Below are 16,320 nucleotides of genomic sequence, written 5' to 3'. Positions count from 1 at the left end.
TTTGTATCACTTAATTATCGATACTCGTAGTAATGAGGCTTAATGAGGAGGATAAATTAATAAGATTAAAAGGAAATATTATCGGTGTCTTACTAACTTTAAGCTTGTATAGGATTCCAACAGGACCCTGTTACTAAGCTCCGTCAGTAGACTACATACAGTAGAATTTTAAGTCCTACCCATTTTGTACTTTGCCACAGTGACAATAGTGTGAGGTCTCTAGCGACTTTAATATTGATTGTCAATGTGACAAGGTATAAAATAGGTCGGAAATTAAATTCTTTACCGTACAATATAAATGATTTCTTCCGTGTTTTGTAGGGTTTCGTAGGTATACTTCAAAAGAAAAAAGTAATTCTTACATGATCATTTGATCACTTGTGTGTCTGTTTTTCTCTGCCACCTTACATAGAAAATTTGCTCCAAAACTATTGGACCGATACATACCTATGTATAAAAGTGACCCAAATACGGACGTGTGTAACTAAAAGATTTTTTTAATATCAGAAAGTTAGCGAATTTAAAGAAAGTCCTAAAAAGTACATAGGTATGTCGTGTGACAAATCGAAATGAAAGGGATTGTTTTTAGATTAATCATTTTGAAGTTATTTAAGAAAATAGGCATTTTATTTGTTGATAAATTCCTTGGGACTTAGCATTTCCTCTTGAAAACCATATATTATAGTCCTCGAGGAAATTGTAGTAACATTTTATTTATGTAAAAGGAGTTTTTAGACGTGATAAAGTTTATGTTGCACGTTAAGCAAAATGTGCCCAGCGGCGGCTAAATTGCTGTTATCAAGCAATTAACACGTCAGAGGCGATGACAAACCCAGAAATTAAGAACTTCCCGTCCCGTCCAGCAAAATCTAATTCCGTTTTAATTTCCTATCTAGCATACCCGTTCCATACATCTTTTTATTTACTAAAGCCTTACCAAGAGAGGATGATCGCGCATGTTTATAAGCTAGGCTCGGATCGGCGTGGACTCGGCAGCAAGCACCATTCAGTAGCTAACATACTCTTCAATGTACGCATTGAGTGACGTAAAAGTCGAAACGAGCTCGGATCGGAACCTTTATATTATTCAAAGTAGAAAGGAGTGATAATGTATGAAGGTCGTACGCTGTTAAGTCGTTTTCGAGTTAGCAGGTCTTGCTGGCCCGTCGCCTCGCGCATCGTCATCGATCGTATGCGCGCGCACCTCCGCCATTCTGCTTTCAGTACCGACCGGAGCCTTCAGTCGAATACTAAAATCGACAGAAATGTACCAAACCCGTGTTAACAGTGGCTTCTCTAAACGGAATTGATCGGTAGAAACAGGACCGTTGCGGTACAGGATCGGAAACTAAGGTCAGTGGTCTTGATCAGAGCCCGTCTCCGTGTCACGGTACGTGGTTTCTGCTAATCTTCAGAGGCCATCACTTATCGGGATTAGGTTTCCAGTGACACCATGTTAAGCTAACACAATTGAACCTCGGAATTGTGCATACTGCCAACATCTACCTATATTTCTACGTTATATGGATGTCTTAACGGAGTATACGAACCTACATACAAGATTAGGTATATCAGTCTATACTCGATACGTTGAAATTCATCTTGACTACTTCAGGGTTTTATTGGTGCGTTTTGTTTCTGTTTACTACACATACAAATAGGCAAATATAATGGGTACTTACATTCTAAATGTAATATTTACTTGCTGCAAAAACAAAGTAAAAGATTAATTTATAATTTAGGTATAACATAAGGCTCAAATTAAATAAGATTCATTTTATGCGATAACAGTGGTAACTGCATATGCCTCTGTCAGAATCTTTATGATCATGCCAACGTCAAAACTATTTTCTTTCCAGCAAATAAGATTCAAATTTGAATGTAGCCATACTGACCTTAAAAGCTTTATTCTACTGGAACTGATTATTGATTGAATATGACTGAAATGGTAATCATTAAGGACAAACATGGATAAACACCAAACGGCGTAGGTTATTACAATAACAATTTACACATAACGACCGACCCGTTTACATGATACTAGGTTCTCGTACTGTTTGGGCGAGGAATAATATGGAAATAGCGTAAGCGGTATTTTTTAAACTGTTGATTTACATACTCGAAATAAAAACTCACCTGCAATTATGTTATGCAATAGGACTCGTAACCGTTTCTAAATGATCCAAAATAATTGTGCGAATAGATTACATTTATGTGTAAATTTAAACATATTATTATCATAATTATCACTATTTTTTTAGAATAGTAATAATAATTGTATTTCTGAGTTTTTAGTCTCATATCTACTCTTTGGTTTTTAGTATTACAAATATTTATTCATATATATGGTACAAAAACAAGTCAAAAAACAATAAATAAAAATAACTTAAATTACAATTAAACTAAATACAAACTATTCTAAAATAAAATTAAACTAAACTAAACTAAATCTAAAAAAGGCCCCTGTGGCAAGGTCCCCAAGATGCTGGCTGCGTTACCCCGCTGAACTGCCAGACTGAAGCGTTGAGCGAGGTAACTGCCAGCTCTTGGGTCCCCAGTTGCGTCCCTGAGTCTCTTTGAAAGTTCTCCAAAGAGACTCAGGGCGCCAGGACCCCACGGACCCAGGGTCTCGACGCCGAAAGGAACAAAACAGTATTCGGCGCCGAGACCGCGATACTTCCCAACCTTTGCGTTTTCGGCCGCCTCTGCAGCAGCTGCCGCCCTCGCAGAGGTTCCGTGGAGATGTGACGGGGCCAGCGTGTCTACGCAGGTTGCATCCCACACTAGCACCCGCCCCAACTCCACGGAATCAAAGACATCCCGTCAGGTCTCTTGCCGTCACTTCTCAATATGCCGGTCGGCTCCAATAGAGCAGGCACATTGACCGATGCAAGAGACCGACGGATGATGTCGTTAAGGGCGGCATGCCTGGAGAAGCGGCCCGCGCTCCTCTGGCAGGAGAGACCGTGGTGACCTAACTGGTTTACGTCCGCACCGCAGGGGCAACGATGAGGGGCACACACCGGGATACCTAAACGGAGGCAAATCGAGAGCCGGAGCGTGTTGGGCTGTAAAAAAGTTCCGATTTTAGGAGAAGGATGCGCGCGGAGCCAGTGCCCTGCCTCTCTAGTGCCTACTGCCAAAAGTCTAGCTCTTTCCGCAGCGCCGCCGCACTGGTCGAGAAGGGTAGCTACAGCCAATTTACACACTGGGTCGTCCCAATTTTTTTGTGCCTCTGGATCTTCAGGGATGTCTTGACCGGTACACGCACGCAGCCACGCATTTTTTGCGTCTTCCACGCCCGAGACCTCATAGTTTGTGCGAAGGATTTTACCTATGAGACCCAACGAACTGTGGACCGACGACAAAAAAGCTGGCAAAGCTACACCAGACATCCTACGGATGCCTAAGCCACCGTGCCTGATGGGAAGGGACCCTTGACACCAAGTCCGGTCACTAAACTTAATGTTAAGGACTCTCTCTAAATTATTTTTAATTAAATCATCTACTCGCGATAAAAGATCTTGATTCTTCCACATGTTAACTTTGGAATGAAGAGACAAAATTTTATAATAGAGAGTGCATAATGGGGACTAATTTCGAGTAAACGATGAGAATTATCCTGGAATTTTGATACAGAATTTTGAATGTTATCAGGATAACTTTCCTCGAATATTGGGGATCCTAGGAGGCAAAGTGTACGTTTATCGAGAATTTTAATATTGGGGGCCAGCTGATTGAACCTTTGTATCAAACTATTGACATCGAGGACGTAGGAATCTGGAATATAAAGTTCGCATTTATCGAAATTTAAAGTTAGGCCGATGGATCTGAATTTATCGTTTATCAACGAAAGATCGCCCAGTACAGAGTCCACGTCACCTCCTAGGGTCCCATCGTCCAAACATACATTGATTTTTGATGACAAATTTTTAATTATTTGGTTTATACCTACACTAAAAATTGCCGGCCCCAGGGGATCTCCCTGCTGGCAACCGACTTCAGACGACAATTCGTTCGAACGATACATTAGTTTTGAAGGATCCCCATAGCAATGTAGTAGGTAATTGTATATTTCAGGGATGTGAGATTTTACCTCAGAAAGCAAAGTATCTCTGTTTAAAGAATTTTTTTTTTTTTTTTTTTTAATTTTTTTATCAAAGGCATATATACATAATCAATTGAATGCATTCTTGACATCGATTTTCAGTAAAACCTCACACTGTCCAGCCTCCAGATAAGACCGGAGGGCATGCACACTTGCACAGCAGCCTCACAGCCTCCCCTAACCCCGAAAACTAAATGAACAGATTCAAAAAATTTTTGCAGCTTTGCCAAAATGTACCGAACTGCTATTTTAGACGCCAAACGGCGAAGCGTTGAACCCACAGCGATTGGCCGTACACCTCCGTCTTTTTTAGTAAGTGCAATTAAATTTGCTCCGTATATAATGGGTACAACATCCGGGTGGACGCCGCCTGAGTACATACATAAAGTTTATTAATTTAGCAATGCATGCGATGAGTTGCACACCTGCATCTCCAACAGACGGGCACGTCAAATCCTTTAGGTGTTGAGGAGCCAGTCCGTCCAAGCCAGCCGCCGAACCAGTTTTAAAAGAAAGGACGGCGTTGTAAACATCGACGTCTTTGATGTGCAGGCATGACTCGGTCGGTACTGGGGGATCAAAGAAAAAGGGGGTTGCCGGAGCGGTAGGGTGCTTAGCCTGCAGGGCCAATAGCGTGTCAGGGTTGTCCGGAGACAACACATCACTAGAGAAGAGAAGGCGAGCGGCACTTTTAAGATCTCCGTCAATGATCTTATTTTCAATATTCTTATTTTTCCGATACAAAGTTGACGGACGGTCTTCTTGTACAAACGGCGGGACAGAATGGGGAGAGCAATTATTTTTAATTTTTTGCGTCAATGATAGATTCTGATCGTCGTCTTTAACATGTAATATGGTATACGGAAAAACAAGCAGGTTGTGCCAGTCTTGAGGTGAGTTTGACTCGTAGCACTTTTGTACCAGTTGTGCGAGGTGAGTCGCCACGACGATTCTAGCCCTGCGAGGGATCCGCTTAACCACCTCAACGTTGTTCTTCAGTTGGCTTAGCTGTACATGAAAAGGATGGGTATGACGAGCCGGTAGCGCATGACCTAAGTTCAGTGGGACATCATCTTGACTAACACAGGTGCGGTGAGCCTTGGTTTTGTGAATGTTCAAAGCCTTAGAGGTTAGAAACGATTTCGAACATAAATTACACGAATATGTTGCGGTAGGTTGGGATGCGGCTTGCATAGCAACATATACAAATATATATACGATTTCAAAACACTCTGACCTAAAAAATAATAATAATACTATCTCTAAATGCAAAGGAACACAGAAAAAGGGCACAACAATGACAGCAAAAAAAGAAAAACAGTGCTTAATAACATAAATATAAGAAAGAAGCAATTTAAAATCCCAAAATACCACAAAAATAGTACATGCACAACTGCAGTTAAAACGTTCTAAATTCACATTCAAATCTATACTTTTATTACTTCCATTTGTGTGGTTCCATGTGAATTCATGAAATGTCGTCCGGCTAAATGACGGTTGCAGAATAACTCCTGTGGCTCTATTTGGTGTATGTAAAAGCGCGTTGGCTGATCACAGATGCATACATAACCATGAACAGAAGCTTAGGCGATTGAAATCCGTAAGATTTTAAGTTATATGTTGATATTGACGATGGTCATAAGTCATGGTTTCGATGCTTCTCATGTAAAAATATAATAGATAGCACTGTGTGTTGTTACTTCAGTTTAAGTGTTTTAAAATATCACTGAGTTGATTTAGCACGATATTTTAATTATTTTCTGCGGAGTAAACAAATATACGTTTTCCTCTTGTCAATGTCAATCAGTATCACTACATTACACGACTTTTTGGTTTTAAATAAGGGTGTGACAAGTATTTAATATGATTATCACATACGCGTTATATAATATCTCAAAACATTACCCGTCATATTTTGTAACATGAAGACATTCTATCATCAATTTATCGGCTTTCGAGGCGCAATGTCGTAATTGGCTTGATGATATATTTTTCTTGTTCTGCGCGCTTGTGTAAACGGCTCTTAAATGTTTATAATTTTATGGAACAATACGCGTAAAACCAGACTATTAGGTATAGCGTTACACGGCCGTATAACTCGTCAAGAATTAATGTTCCGTAAAACCACAGTTTATATTCAGTAGTAATTTTCATTAGCTCTCTTCAGACGAAAGTGGAGGACCCGCTCAAAATCACCTTTTCATACGAACGTAGTCCTCATTTTCCTCTCCGGATATTAACATTATTTAATTACACAAACGGGTCTACCGCGATATAATTTTATTGTTTTATGTTTTATATTTCCGTTGACATTTGCTGGGACGTCAGTCTTTCCGTGACCACAGCTGGTGCAACTCAGCTGAACGTCTGAATTATAGGTAAAAATTGTGTAATTCAATTTGTGTACAAAACGCAAGAGTTTAAAGTGTTAACATTATTTATTGAATATATTTCGAATTTTTAATTATTATAAATGTTAGGAGCATTTAAAAATGTATATGAAATATGTTTTAGCTCCTAATTTTTACAATAGGTAATCAAAAAATCCAAAAAACTCAAACTTAGGGACATAGTGGTAATATACATGAAATTATGTAAAAATATTTTCCACAATGTAAATATCCAGCGAGGAAAATGGGGACTACGTTTGTATGGAGAAGCGGCCGTCCCCTTTCCTCTTAACGAGGTGTAGGCATCTCGCACGTGTTTATCGCGACCTTTCCGAATTACGCCTTCATACAAAGCTTAATCTATTTATAATTTTATGTTCTTATACTCGTGTCTTTTAATATGTGTGTGTATAAATACAATACAATACCATTTATTTCTCTCATATAAGCTTACAGTAGTTTACCAATTCGCTTACATGGTAAAATAGAAGATAAGACACATTAACAAATTATAAAATTAAAAGAAGTAAAACTCAATAACAGTAAAAAAAAAGCGTAGCCTATAAACATTAGGTAAAATTAAAATTAAATATTAACTACCAAGTTGAGTATGGTTTGATAAGGTCAATACGGGTTTGTGCGGCTTTCACATTGGGGCCTGTTTACACAATTACACATTGATTAGTGTTTATCGCCAATTCATACATTTGTTACTTGTTACTTGCGTTTAATGTCAAATGTAAGAACTGGCGCTACACACTAATCAATGTGTAAACAGGCTCGGGATAAAGGCCAGTTACACTTACCTCGCAGCCACACGGTATTAACCTTAGTTCCTTTGTACCGTAAATGTTAGTTATATTGGCATATAAAAAGACTTGGATCTACGCACTTATTGCTGAGAGGGGCAACGAATGAGATTTAAAAATAACAGGGATCAATAGGCGTAAATTCGCTGATCTTATTATCCTTCTTGAGAACGTCGACTTTTCATTGCTTCCAACGTAAAGCCGACCACTGACTAACAGGCCGCCGGACGATATCGGCCTGTCAGTTAGAGCTAAAATTTGACAGTTCCGAACAACTGACCGGCCGATATCGTCCGGCGGACTGTTAGTCAGTGGTCAGCTTAAGTAAAACACCCAATCTGTATCTAAAGGTTAAACTAAAACTAAACTAAAGATCAAGTTTATGAAATCATCCAAGCATACAAATGAGAACAAAAGTAAGCATAAAACAAGCTGTACCTGAATAAACATATCAAATATTATGCTTTACATGGATCGAAGAATTTGTATTCACGCAAATAAAAATGATATTGGGGATTGTGCGAATAAAAGAGCTACAAGAGAAGTCGAAACATTATTCTTTGAAGTTTCATTTCCATTTTTTAAGCATTACGTGTAAAGCCAAATCGTACTTTTACGGAATCTTATTGAGCAAACTTTTTTAAAGAAGTTGAAGATTTTCCGCTTTAAGGGCCTTACGAGTATAAAACAGGTTTCATTTTGCTATAACACCCGGTAATCTCGTTTTACTTTTTTGGACCTTATTCCACGGGAATAAGACATCAAATGTAAAGATATTTTTGACGGCGACAATACTGGCAAATGTCACCACGGAAGGTATTACGAGATGGACCTTTTCTTTGTTAAGTCTGATTAACGACTCAAACTCAATGGACTAACATCTTTCGCAATAGTACCTACTTTAAGTAATACTTTTATTTATATCCCGTTTAGCGTCTGTTACATTTGCTTTTGGCTCTTTTATTTGTTATAGCTTAATTTTTCATGAAATTTCTGTTAACGTACAGTCAGCATCATAGTAGTTAATGAAACAACGCGCCAAAAATATCTGTCACAGTTGAATTATTGTTCTACACATAGATACTTATCTCATCTCTTATTGGTAATTACTTTTGGCGCATATAGTCTGATCCGCTACTGTACCTACCTACCTCTTGACTCACATATACATGGTGTGTCTGACCATGGGGCTTTAAATCCAGGGCTTGATTTTACTCGCTAAACTAAGCTACTTTTACTATGGGACCAACCCTCAAATCGGGGATTTTTTTTTGGCTTTTCCATAGAAAACGTCGACATCTGATCAGCCAAAATGTATGAAAAAGTAAAAAAAACAACGGGTTGCACTCCGGGAGTGCCGACAGAAGTGAAAACTCAATAACTAGTCCAAAATGTTTGCAGCACTATGTATAATTGACCCATCCTCCTTTCTATTGAAAAACTTTAGTTCCGAAATTGCTGGCCAGTGAACTTAAATTTGTAGCGTTAATTGTTTAAAATTCGAATAGAAATTGTAAAGTTACCTTGCAGACATCGCATCTAAATATATTTGGTCATGATATTTTGAGTTTTATTCACCAGTACTAGAGTTCACTTTTATTAGCGATTTCATCAAGATGAGACTTTATTGAATTATTGAATTATATTGGAGTGATATAAACTTAGAATGTAACTGTGAGATCGTATTTCAGCCCGTACAAGATTAGAACATTGAGCTTTATTGCTTAATATAAAAGTCCAGTTTTAAATAATTGACCTGATTATGATACGTTATGACTAAAGTTCTTTGGTGAATAACATTGTCCGTCACACATGAGCACATGACATAAGTCACGCAAGCGCCCTGCGCCGCCTACATGAAACAGCAGGCTCAGGCATACATTTTCGCCGTGCGGTAGAAAGAGAGGAGAGACGCCTTACGCGTTACGCGTTACGCTGTCCCGAGTTTATAATTTTTTCCCCACCTCAAAAAGTGCTCAGCGCCGCTAAAGAAGTTTTCACTTCAAAAAAAAAATCTGAATTTCGGGGTTGGTGCCATAGTAAAAGTAGCTCAGTTTAGCGAGTAGAATCGAGCCCTGGATTTAAAGCCCCATGGTCAGACACACACAGTATAAGTACTGAAAACATGTAAGCACGTGTAGCAAAGCCGATAAAAATAAATACATCGGACTATTACTCTTCAACCCTTACACCCACGCAATCTATATTTACTACAAACATTTTGTACACAAGTGGGCAAAATGTAACACTCTGTACTTAGTCACATTATCCTTTATTAGCGTACAGGGGACCAATTCTGTTTTTATAATATGATATGGTGTTAATCTAATTTTGAAACGACCAAGACCGTGAACACCAACCAACGTTAGCGGCGCACGCTGATTGGTGCACGTTATCGCTACGACGTAGCACCACAACCGTAGCTTAGCATCAATCAGCATCATCGTATTTGTAACACATAGTCGTGTCAAAACAAGATCAAAACCATAACAAATTGTCATATCAGAATCGGCTTCTATGCCAACTTCCTATGAAGGGTATACAAAAATAGTACAGTTTGTAAAATATTTCATATATTTGGGCTTTTTTGTAAACTTTTAAAGCATTATACATGCTTTGATAACTATAATATAATCTTTTATTTTTCATTCATTGATACTTCAACTAAAAGTAAATAAAACCACTATAATCTCTTTGGCTAGTTTCAAACAAACTGGAGTATTCTCGGCTGGCTACGAATACGAGTATAAAAATACATATATTATGTTCTTATGTCAAAGGGACTAAAAATAGCTGTAAGCATATTAGGTATATTTATTTATGCATTTAAATTCAAAGCTACTTACACTCAAATAGGCCGCGAAAGCTCTTATACGAGACTTCAAAAGCGCCATTAAAGGCTGTATATAAACTTGATCTGGCACAGATTCAGAAAACCCGTCAGATGGAACGCTGCCACGGATTCTAATAAAATAGGTTTACGATTTCAAATGTATTTGTTCAAATAACTTTTTGTTTAATATTTTCGTTCAAAAATAGCCCAAATTGTCATCCGGGTGGCCAGGGTTTAGTATGATTTTAGTGCTCCGTACAAAACTTTGTGCACGGAGCTTCGGTCTTACAAATGGGTTAGTTGTTTTTGTAGTGAAAACTTCTTTAGCGGCGCTGTGCACTTTTTGTGATGGGGAAAAATGTTAAACTCGCGACAGGTCACGTGACCGTAAGATTCGTAAGACGTAAGACGGACACGTGACCTGATCGAAAAACTGTTACAATGTCATTGAGTTTTCACATCTGCCGGCACTCCCGGAGTGCAACCCGTTGTTTTTTATTGTGCGTGACCGAATACCTACCCTAATAATGAAAATTGCCCAGATATAACTGTTCAAATTAACTTAAAAAATGTAGGTATAGTAAGTTAAAAGGTGTCAAATGGAACAAAACCTTTTTAGTGCCCGAGTCTTTGCTGTATTTCAACCCCATAAGTACTCAATCAGGAATAGGACGTTAATATAGCCTTATCTTGGAATAAAGAATCTTTAACCGTATTATAACTCTGTCTTAGTCGAATCGACTGGAAATTTTATTGATTGTTGTAAATTTTTCATTATTTGTAGCATGAGTGGCTGTAATCAATTTATCATTTCAAAACTAGTGAATACCGAACGTTGTGAAGAGTTGAACCGAATCTTGCATTTAAGCCCCCTTGGCCTACGCACTCTGTATAGTAAGCTAATGTTAACTGAACCCCACACGACCCATTCCGGTCGAATAAAGAAAGCCTTCCGCATGGCTAAATGCTTTGAATACGAATTTCGCAAACATGACTGACATTTAATTCCATATGCGTTAAACATCTCGAAATGGTATTTTGTATGTATTTAGATATTACCCAGCAGCGTGGTATAGGACCTTAGAGCATTTAAGTAGTTACCAGAGACGCCTTGGCTGTCATTTTCTGTACAAAACAGTCTACCGATTTTTGCGGGGCAGGGGCACGTCAAATGTATTACTATTTGTACATGATTTGTACGTAACTGTTAGGTTTAAGATATCGGGTAGATGAGATTTTCACGCCAGCCGGTTGCACCCGGCAACAGCCTTGTCAGTCGGAATATAGCTATACGATAAACGGCCGTGTCTCATTTCTTGGCACCCTTTTCCCTCCAAAATAACAGTGGCGACGAGGATGAGGATGGGGACAAATAGCCATGTCAGATAAACATCAGTCCATACAAAAGTTTGCACAATTGTGCAAGGTTTTCGGCAGAGGGGTAAGCTCTTAAAAGCGGCTCCGGTTATTAATACTTTAAGTATAGGACATGTGCAGTCAATGATTTACGAAAGATCCGGTCCTGCAACCTGAAGCTTCTTAAATATAATTATTACTTATATTGTTATCCGAGATGGATCACCCATTTTAGAAAACGTGGTAACAGGATGAGCGCGAAAGATAAGAAACTACAATCATACAACCGACTGCCATCTATCCAATGAATACCGACTAACTACAATAACACGTTGCTACTTATTTTATTCACTTAGGCCCACTTGCACCATTCCACTAACCCGGGGTCAACCGGTTAAACCTGGAGTTGCCATAGTTACCAGTACAATTTGACACTAGGTTAACGGTTTAACCGCTTAACCCGGGGTTAGTGAGATGGTGCAAGTGGGCCTTAATCTTAGCTACCTCGTGCGACAGCCTATTCATTTTCAAAAACTGCATTCCACGGGGTTTCCGGGGTGTTGTAAAAATGCATTTTATTTCGTGTATTCGATTTTTTTAATTACTATTCTTCTAAGAAGCATTTTAGATCTTTTGACATAGAAAAATAAACTAACATGCTCCGTTCGCAATGTTCGCATACACATATTATGGCGCGCCATTACCGTTAACCGATCCCAGCACCACTCAGTAACTATTAACAATAAATAACAATAAAGTCACAACATTCATTCCCACAATATACAGTAGGTACCATTATATTTGATAGGATTAAGTTAAGTCGTTTACCTACTCGTTCGTACCTACATGACATTATATAACTATGAGTCACATTTTAATACGATCCAACCATAACGTGTTAAATTAAAGTCTAGACATAATCATAAAAGTCAATACACCTGATCACATAAAGGTACAATTTAACACGTAAAAAAAACTTACTTCACATACTTACGCGACTACGGCTAGCAGTTACGTATTTACCGGTCTATGTATGTTAGGTCGTTTATAAGCTTTGTTGAATGAACAGGCGACAAGTCTGTTAGAAGGTCTTAAACATGTAAGTCTAATTTTACTCCAAAGCAAAGTTAAACTAAAGGCAGATAAAAATGCGGTCTATGGCGTATGAAGCACAACTTACAAACATGTTACTTAACTTATAAACATATCACTGGATATCCCTTCGACATGATGGAACTTCTCTAGTGGTCTAATGGTTAACTGGAGTATAATTATGGTGTTGTTGCAGGGATGTCGCCGCTCATTAAACTGCTGCGGCGATGGCGCCGGCAAGCCGCGGGAGAGCCGACTGCCGAGGAGGAAGCAGGCGAAGAGGCGGGCGGATCAACAGGTAGTTAATGATTATTACCATAGTATACCTCAGTGTTGGCCGAAACGTTAATGCAATTGAATATTCTTGACCATTAATCAGTACAAATTGAACCGTCAACTGTAACCGTCCGTTACCGTTTACGGTTCAATTTGTACTGGTTAATGGTCAATTGCAATTAACGTTCGGCCAACACTGGTATACCTCCGCCACGTCACGGCGCAAACGCCAACAGCCATACATTGGATAAAACAAATCTGGATCCAGGATCAGATAGTAATTTCTTGTTATATTTATTTATCTATTACCAGATCATAACCATAATAAAAATATGTTTAACGAAAACTATGTTTAAAAGAGTTTTCTAGCAAATAATTTTGCCCGTAAACTGCTATATGAAATAATTTACGCTAGTCATAAACAAAAGGCCAGGTTCCATCGTCAAATCAAGTCTGTGGTGCCTAATTATTGTATTTCTAGGTTCTGTTGCCATCTGGATTAACACATCGTACAATTATAAAGTTTCACATCGATACCACTATTATTAGACTATTATGACATTTAACCGTTCGGTTAATCCTCCTTGCATATCACAGGCATCTTTTCTGTGTGCAGGATAACAAGCGCAATAATGTGTTTAACGTAAAACGTTTATGACACAATTTTCATAAAAATAAAGTAAAACAACTGCTATAATAAATGTATTGTTGTAGCATCGCCCGGCACCGAAGCGCCTACCGTCCCGGCCACCACAGAGACGATAGGCGAGAAGACAGCGGAGATCGCTCACAAGCTCAACCTGGAGACGTGGCAACTGGTTGCCATTCTCGTGGGTAAGTTACTTTTCTATTTATCACATCGGCGGCAAACAAGCATACGGAAAGCGATTACCGTTGACTATGGACCCCTGCAACTTTAGAGATGTCACATGTCCCTTTCCGCTCACTTAGAAAGCTCTTCCTTTCTTGAAGAACCCCTTACGACATAATATTATAATTATATACACTCAAGTTGATAATACAAACGATAACAGGAAACAGTTATGTAATAACGCCCTCGGGCGCGTAATTGGATTTGTTTCCGATATAACATGCGGAGAATTCTCTTCTAAATAGCCGCGCCTTTAGGCTGTTTGACAACGTTCATTATTTCAGTAACGGCTATTTTATTTAGAAAACTTAACATCACGCATTTGTTTGAACTACGCTTCCAGAATTACTTGAAGATTTTTATTAAATGACAATCATTTACTAGTTAGCAGGAAATCACCAGAAAGTAAATTGATCTAGTTCACTGAAGTCAGAATTCACCGTAGAGGCTGCGTCGCAAACAGTGATGTTCCAATAAATTTTAACAGAAGAAAGAAAGACAATATTTAAAACAGCATAACGTATGATACTAGAAAATGAAAGTTACTAAAAGCAAGACCAATATCACTTCTAAGAGACCGATAGTTATATATACTAAAACATTTAGAGACTGCAGCTTGTGGTTCGTCTAACCACAACGGGCTATTCCTGATTTTTAGGGTTCCGTACCCAAAGGGTAAAACGGGACCCTATTACTAAGACTTCGCTGTCCGTCCGTCCGTCCGTCCGTCCGTCCGTCCGTCCGTCCGTCCGTCCGTCCGTCCGTCTGTCACCAGGCTGTATCTCACGAACCGTGATAGCTAGACAGTTGAAATTTTCACAGATGATGTATTTCTGTTGCCGCTATAACAACAAATACTAAAAACAGAATAAAACAAAGATTTAAATGGGGCTCCCATACAACAAACGTGATTTTTGACCAAAGTTAAGCAACGTCGGGAGTGGTCAGTACTTGGATGGGTGACCGTTTTTTTTTTGCTTTTTTTTCGTTTTTTTTTTTTTGCATTATGGTACGGAACCCTTCGTGCGCGAGTCCGACTCGCACTTGCCCGGTTTTTTTTCTTATTTTTTTGAGTGCCATCTATCTACTTTGGAAATTATTCCAGTGATTTCGCTTTTAAAAAGCCTTTATGAATAGTAACCCAAAAACATTTTTGGTACCACTGGCGTAGATTATAAGCCAATATCTTCCCCCAACGGCACATCACTAATGAGTGATTACAACATCCAGGAGTCGCGGTGGTGGTCCTCGGCATATGCTTCTGCTGCATCAGACGATGTTTCCGCAAGAGGCGGTCCAAAGACGGCAAGAAGGGCATGAAGGGCGTCGTCGACCTCAAATCCGTCCAGCTCATCGGCTCAGCTTACAAGGAGAAGGTAAATGCCATCTGTTCTGACTAGCACTGTGCTAAAGTAAAGTATTGGAGAACTCTGATTGTAATTAACGGTTAAAGTGATCCGAAAGGGTGTTATTTCGGAAGTATGAATCGTTATTTGTGTTTGCACTATCTTTTAAAATAAATCCAAATATCACGACAAGTATTCAGAGAAACCCATTGTACAAAGTTGAATCTTTGAGAAACGAAATTACGTTCTGAGAATAATTACTTTTTAGAGAATTTTATTAACACGTGACGTGATTACGAGTTTTAATATGAAATGTTTTCATTGTGTTGAACCAATACAAGGCTACTTGTAAATTGAAATGATTGACATGAATTGGTTCGTCAAACCGATCACCTTTCAAGAAAAGAAATCAGAGATTTTTGGTCCTGATCAATAACACTGTTGTAAAACAAATATCGTTACAAACCGAACCGTACTCAGTTGGATTAGTGATTTAATAAAAATTCTTAGTTTTCATTTTAATTAGTAGCATTAATAATAATTTGTATTTCGCTTAGATCCCCACGGCAGCGGCACAGGCTAAGCCTAGTGTGGGGGTCACTGTAGGTAGGTACTGCTCCTCTGTAACATCAAGTTATGAAATAAATAAAATAAATAAATAAATAAACATCAGCAAACCACCCCAACAGTCCATTTTCAGATCTATTCATATTTAATGTAAGGCTAACAAGAACGAGAATCGGTTCGACTTCACTAATAATTTATAAGCAACACGGATACTCGAATGTTGTGGGCGTAGATTTCGCCATTCAGCCTACAAATTTTCTCGGACGGGAACAATCGCCGGCAGATTCGAGACGGATTGGCGACAGGCGATAGGCGATACCCCTGAAAGCCTACTGCCTATATAGAAAAATCGAAAATCGTTTTCTGCCTCTCTGTCACTCGAATAAGCAAAAGAGATAGAGAGGCAGATAACGATTTTCGATGCTGGAGATAGGCCCTCTATTTGTGTCTGCAAGCCTATTGAACGAGTTTAAAAACGTTTAGTGCGTAATCAGCAATATCAATACTTCCGTTTTGACATTATTAGACAAATCTTTAAATGAAACGGTATAAAATAAACTTTGTAAATAGGTGCTGCGAATTATCTGCAAATTTAAATATTATCTTAAGACTCAATGTGCAATAACATATATTATAATACATATAATACTTCTTATAAAAAGGGTAAACAAT

The 16,320-nt window shown here is 38.6% G+C and overlaps 1 protein-coding gene across 4 annotated transcripts in view; it reads left to right on the top strand.

Moving 5' to 3' along the window:
* The first annotated feature begins 1,195 nt into the window (after positions 1–1,195).
* Positions 1,196–16,320, top strand: part of LOC134793103 (synaptotagmin 1) — a 32,626-nt gene continuing 17,501 nt past the window's right edge. For all 4 annotated transcript variants that reach the window (XM_063764653.1, XM_063764634.1, XM_063764644.1 and 1 more), the window contains exons 1-4: positions 1,196–1,353; positions 12,785–12,886; positions 13,579–13,698; positions 14,966–15,111. In XM_063764653.1, the coding sequence (XP_063620723.1) occupies positions 12,787–12,886; positions 13,579–13,698; positions 14,966–15,111 (366 nt within the window). In that variant the 5' untranslated portion in view covers positions 1,196–1,353; positions 12,785–12,786. The remainder of the gene's footprint in view (positions 1,354–12,784; positions 12,887–13,578; positions 13,699–14,965; positions 15,112–16,320) is intronic.

The sequence above is a fragment of the Cydia splendana genome, chromosome 1 (genome assembly GCF_910591565.1).
Source record: "Cydia splendana chromosome 1, ilCydSple1.2, whole genome shotgun sequence".
Classification (NCBI taxonomy): Eukaryota; Metazoa; Arthropoda; class Insecta; order Lepidoptera; family Tortricidae; genus Cydia; species Cydia splendana.
Note: the sequence above shows the minus strand (reverse complement) of the source record. Positions and strands in the feature narration are given on the sequence as shown.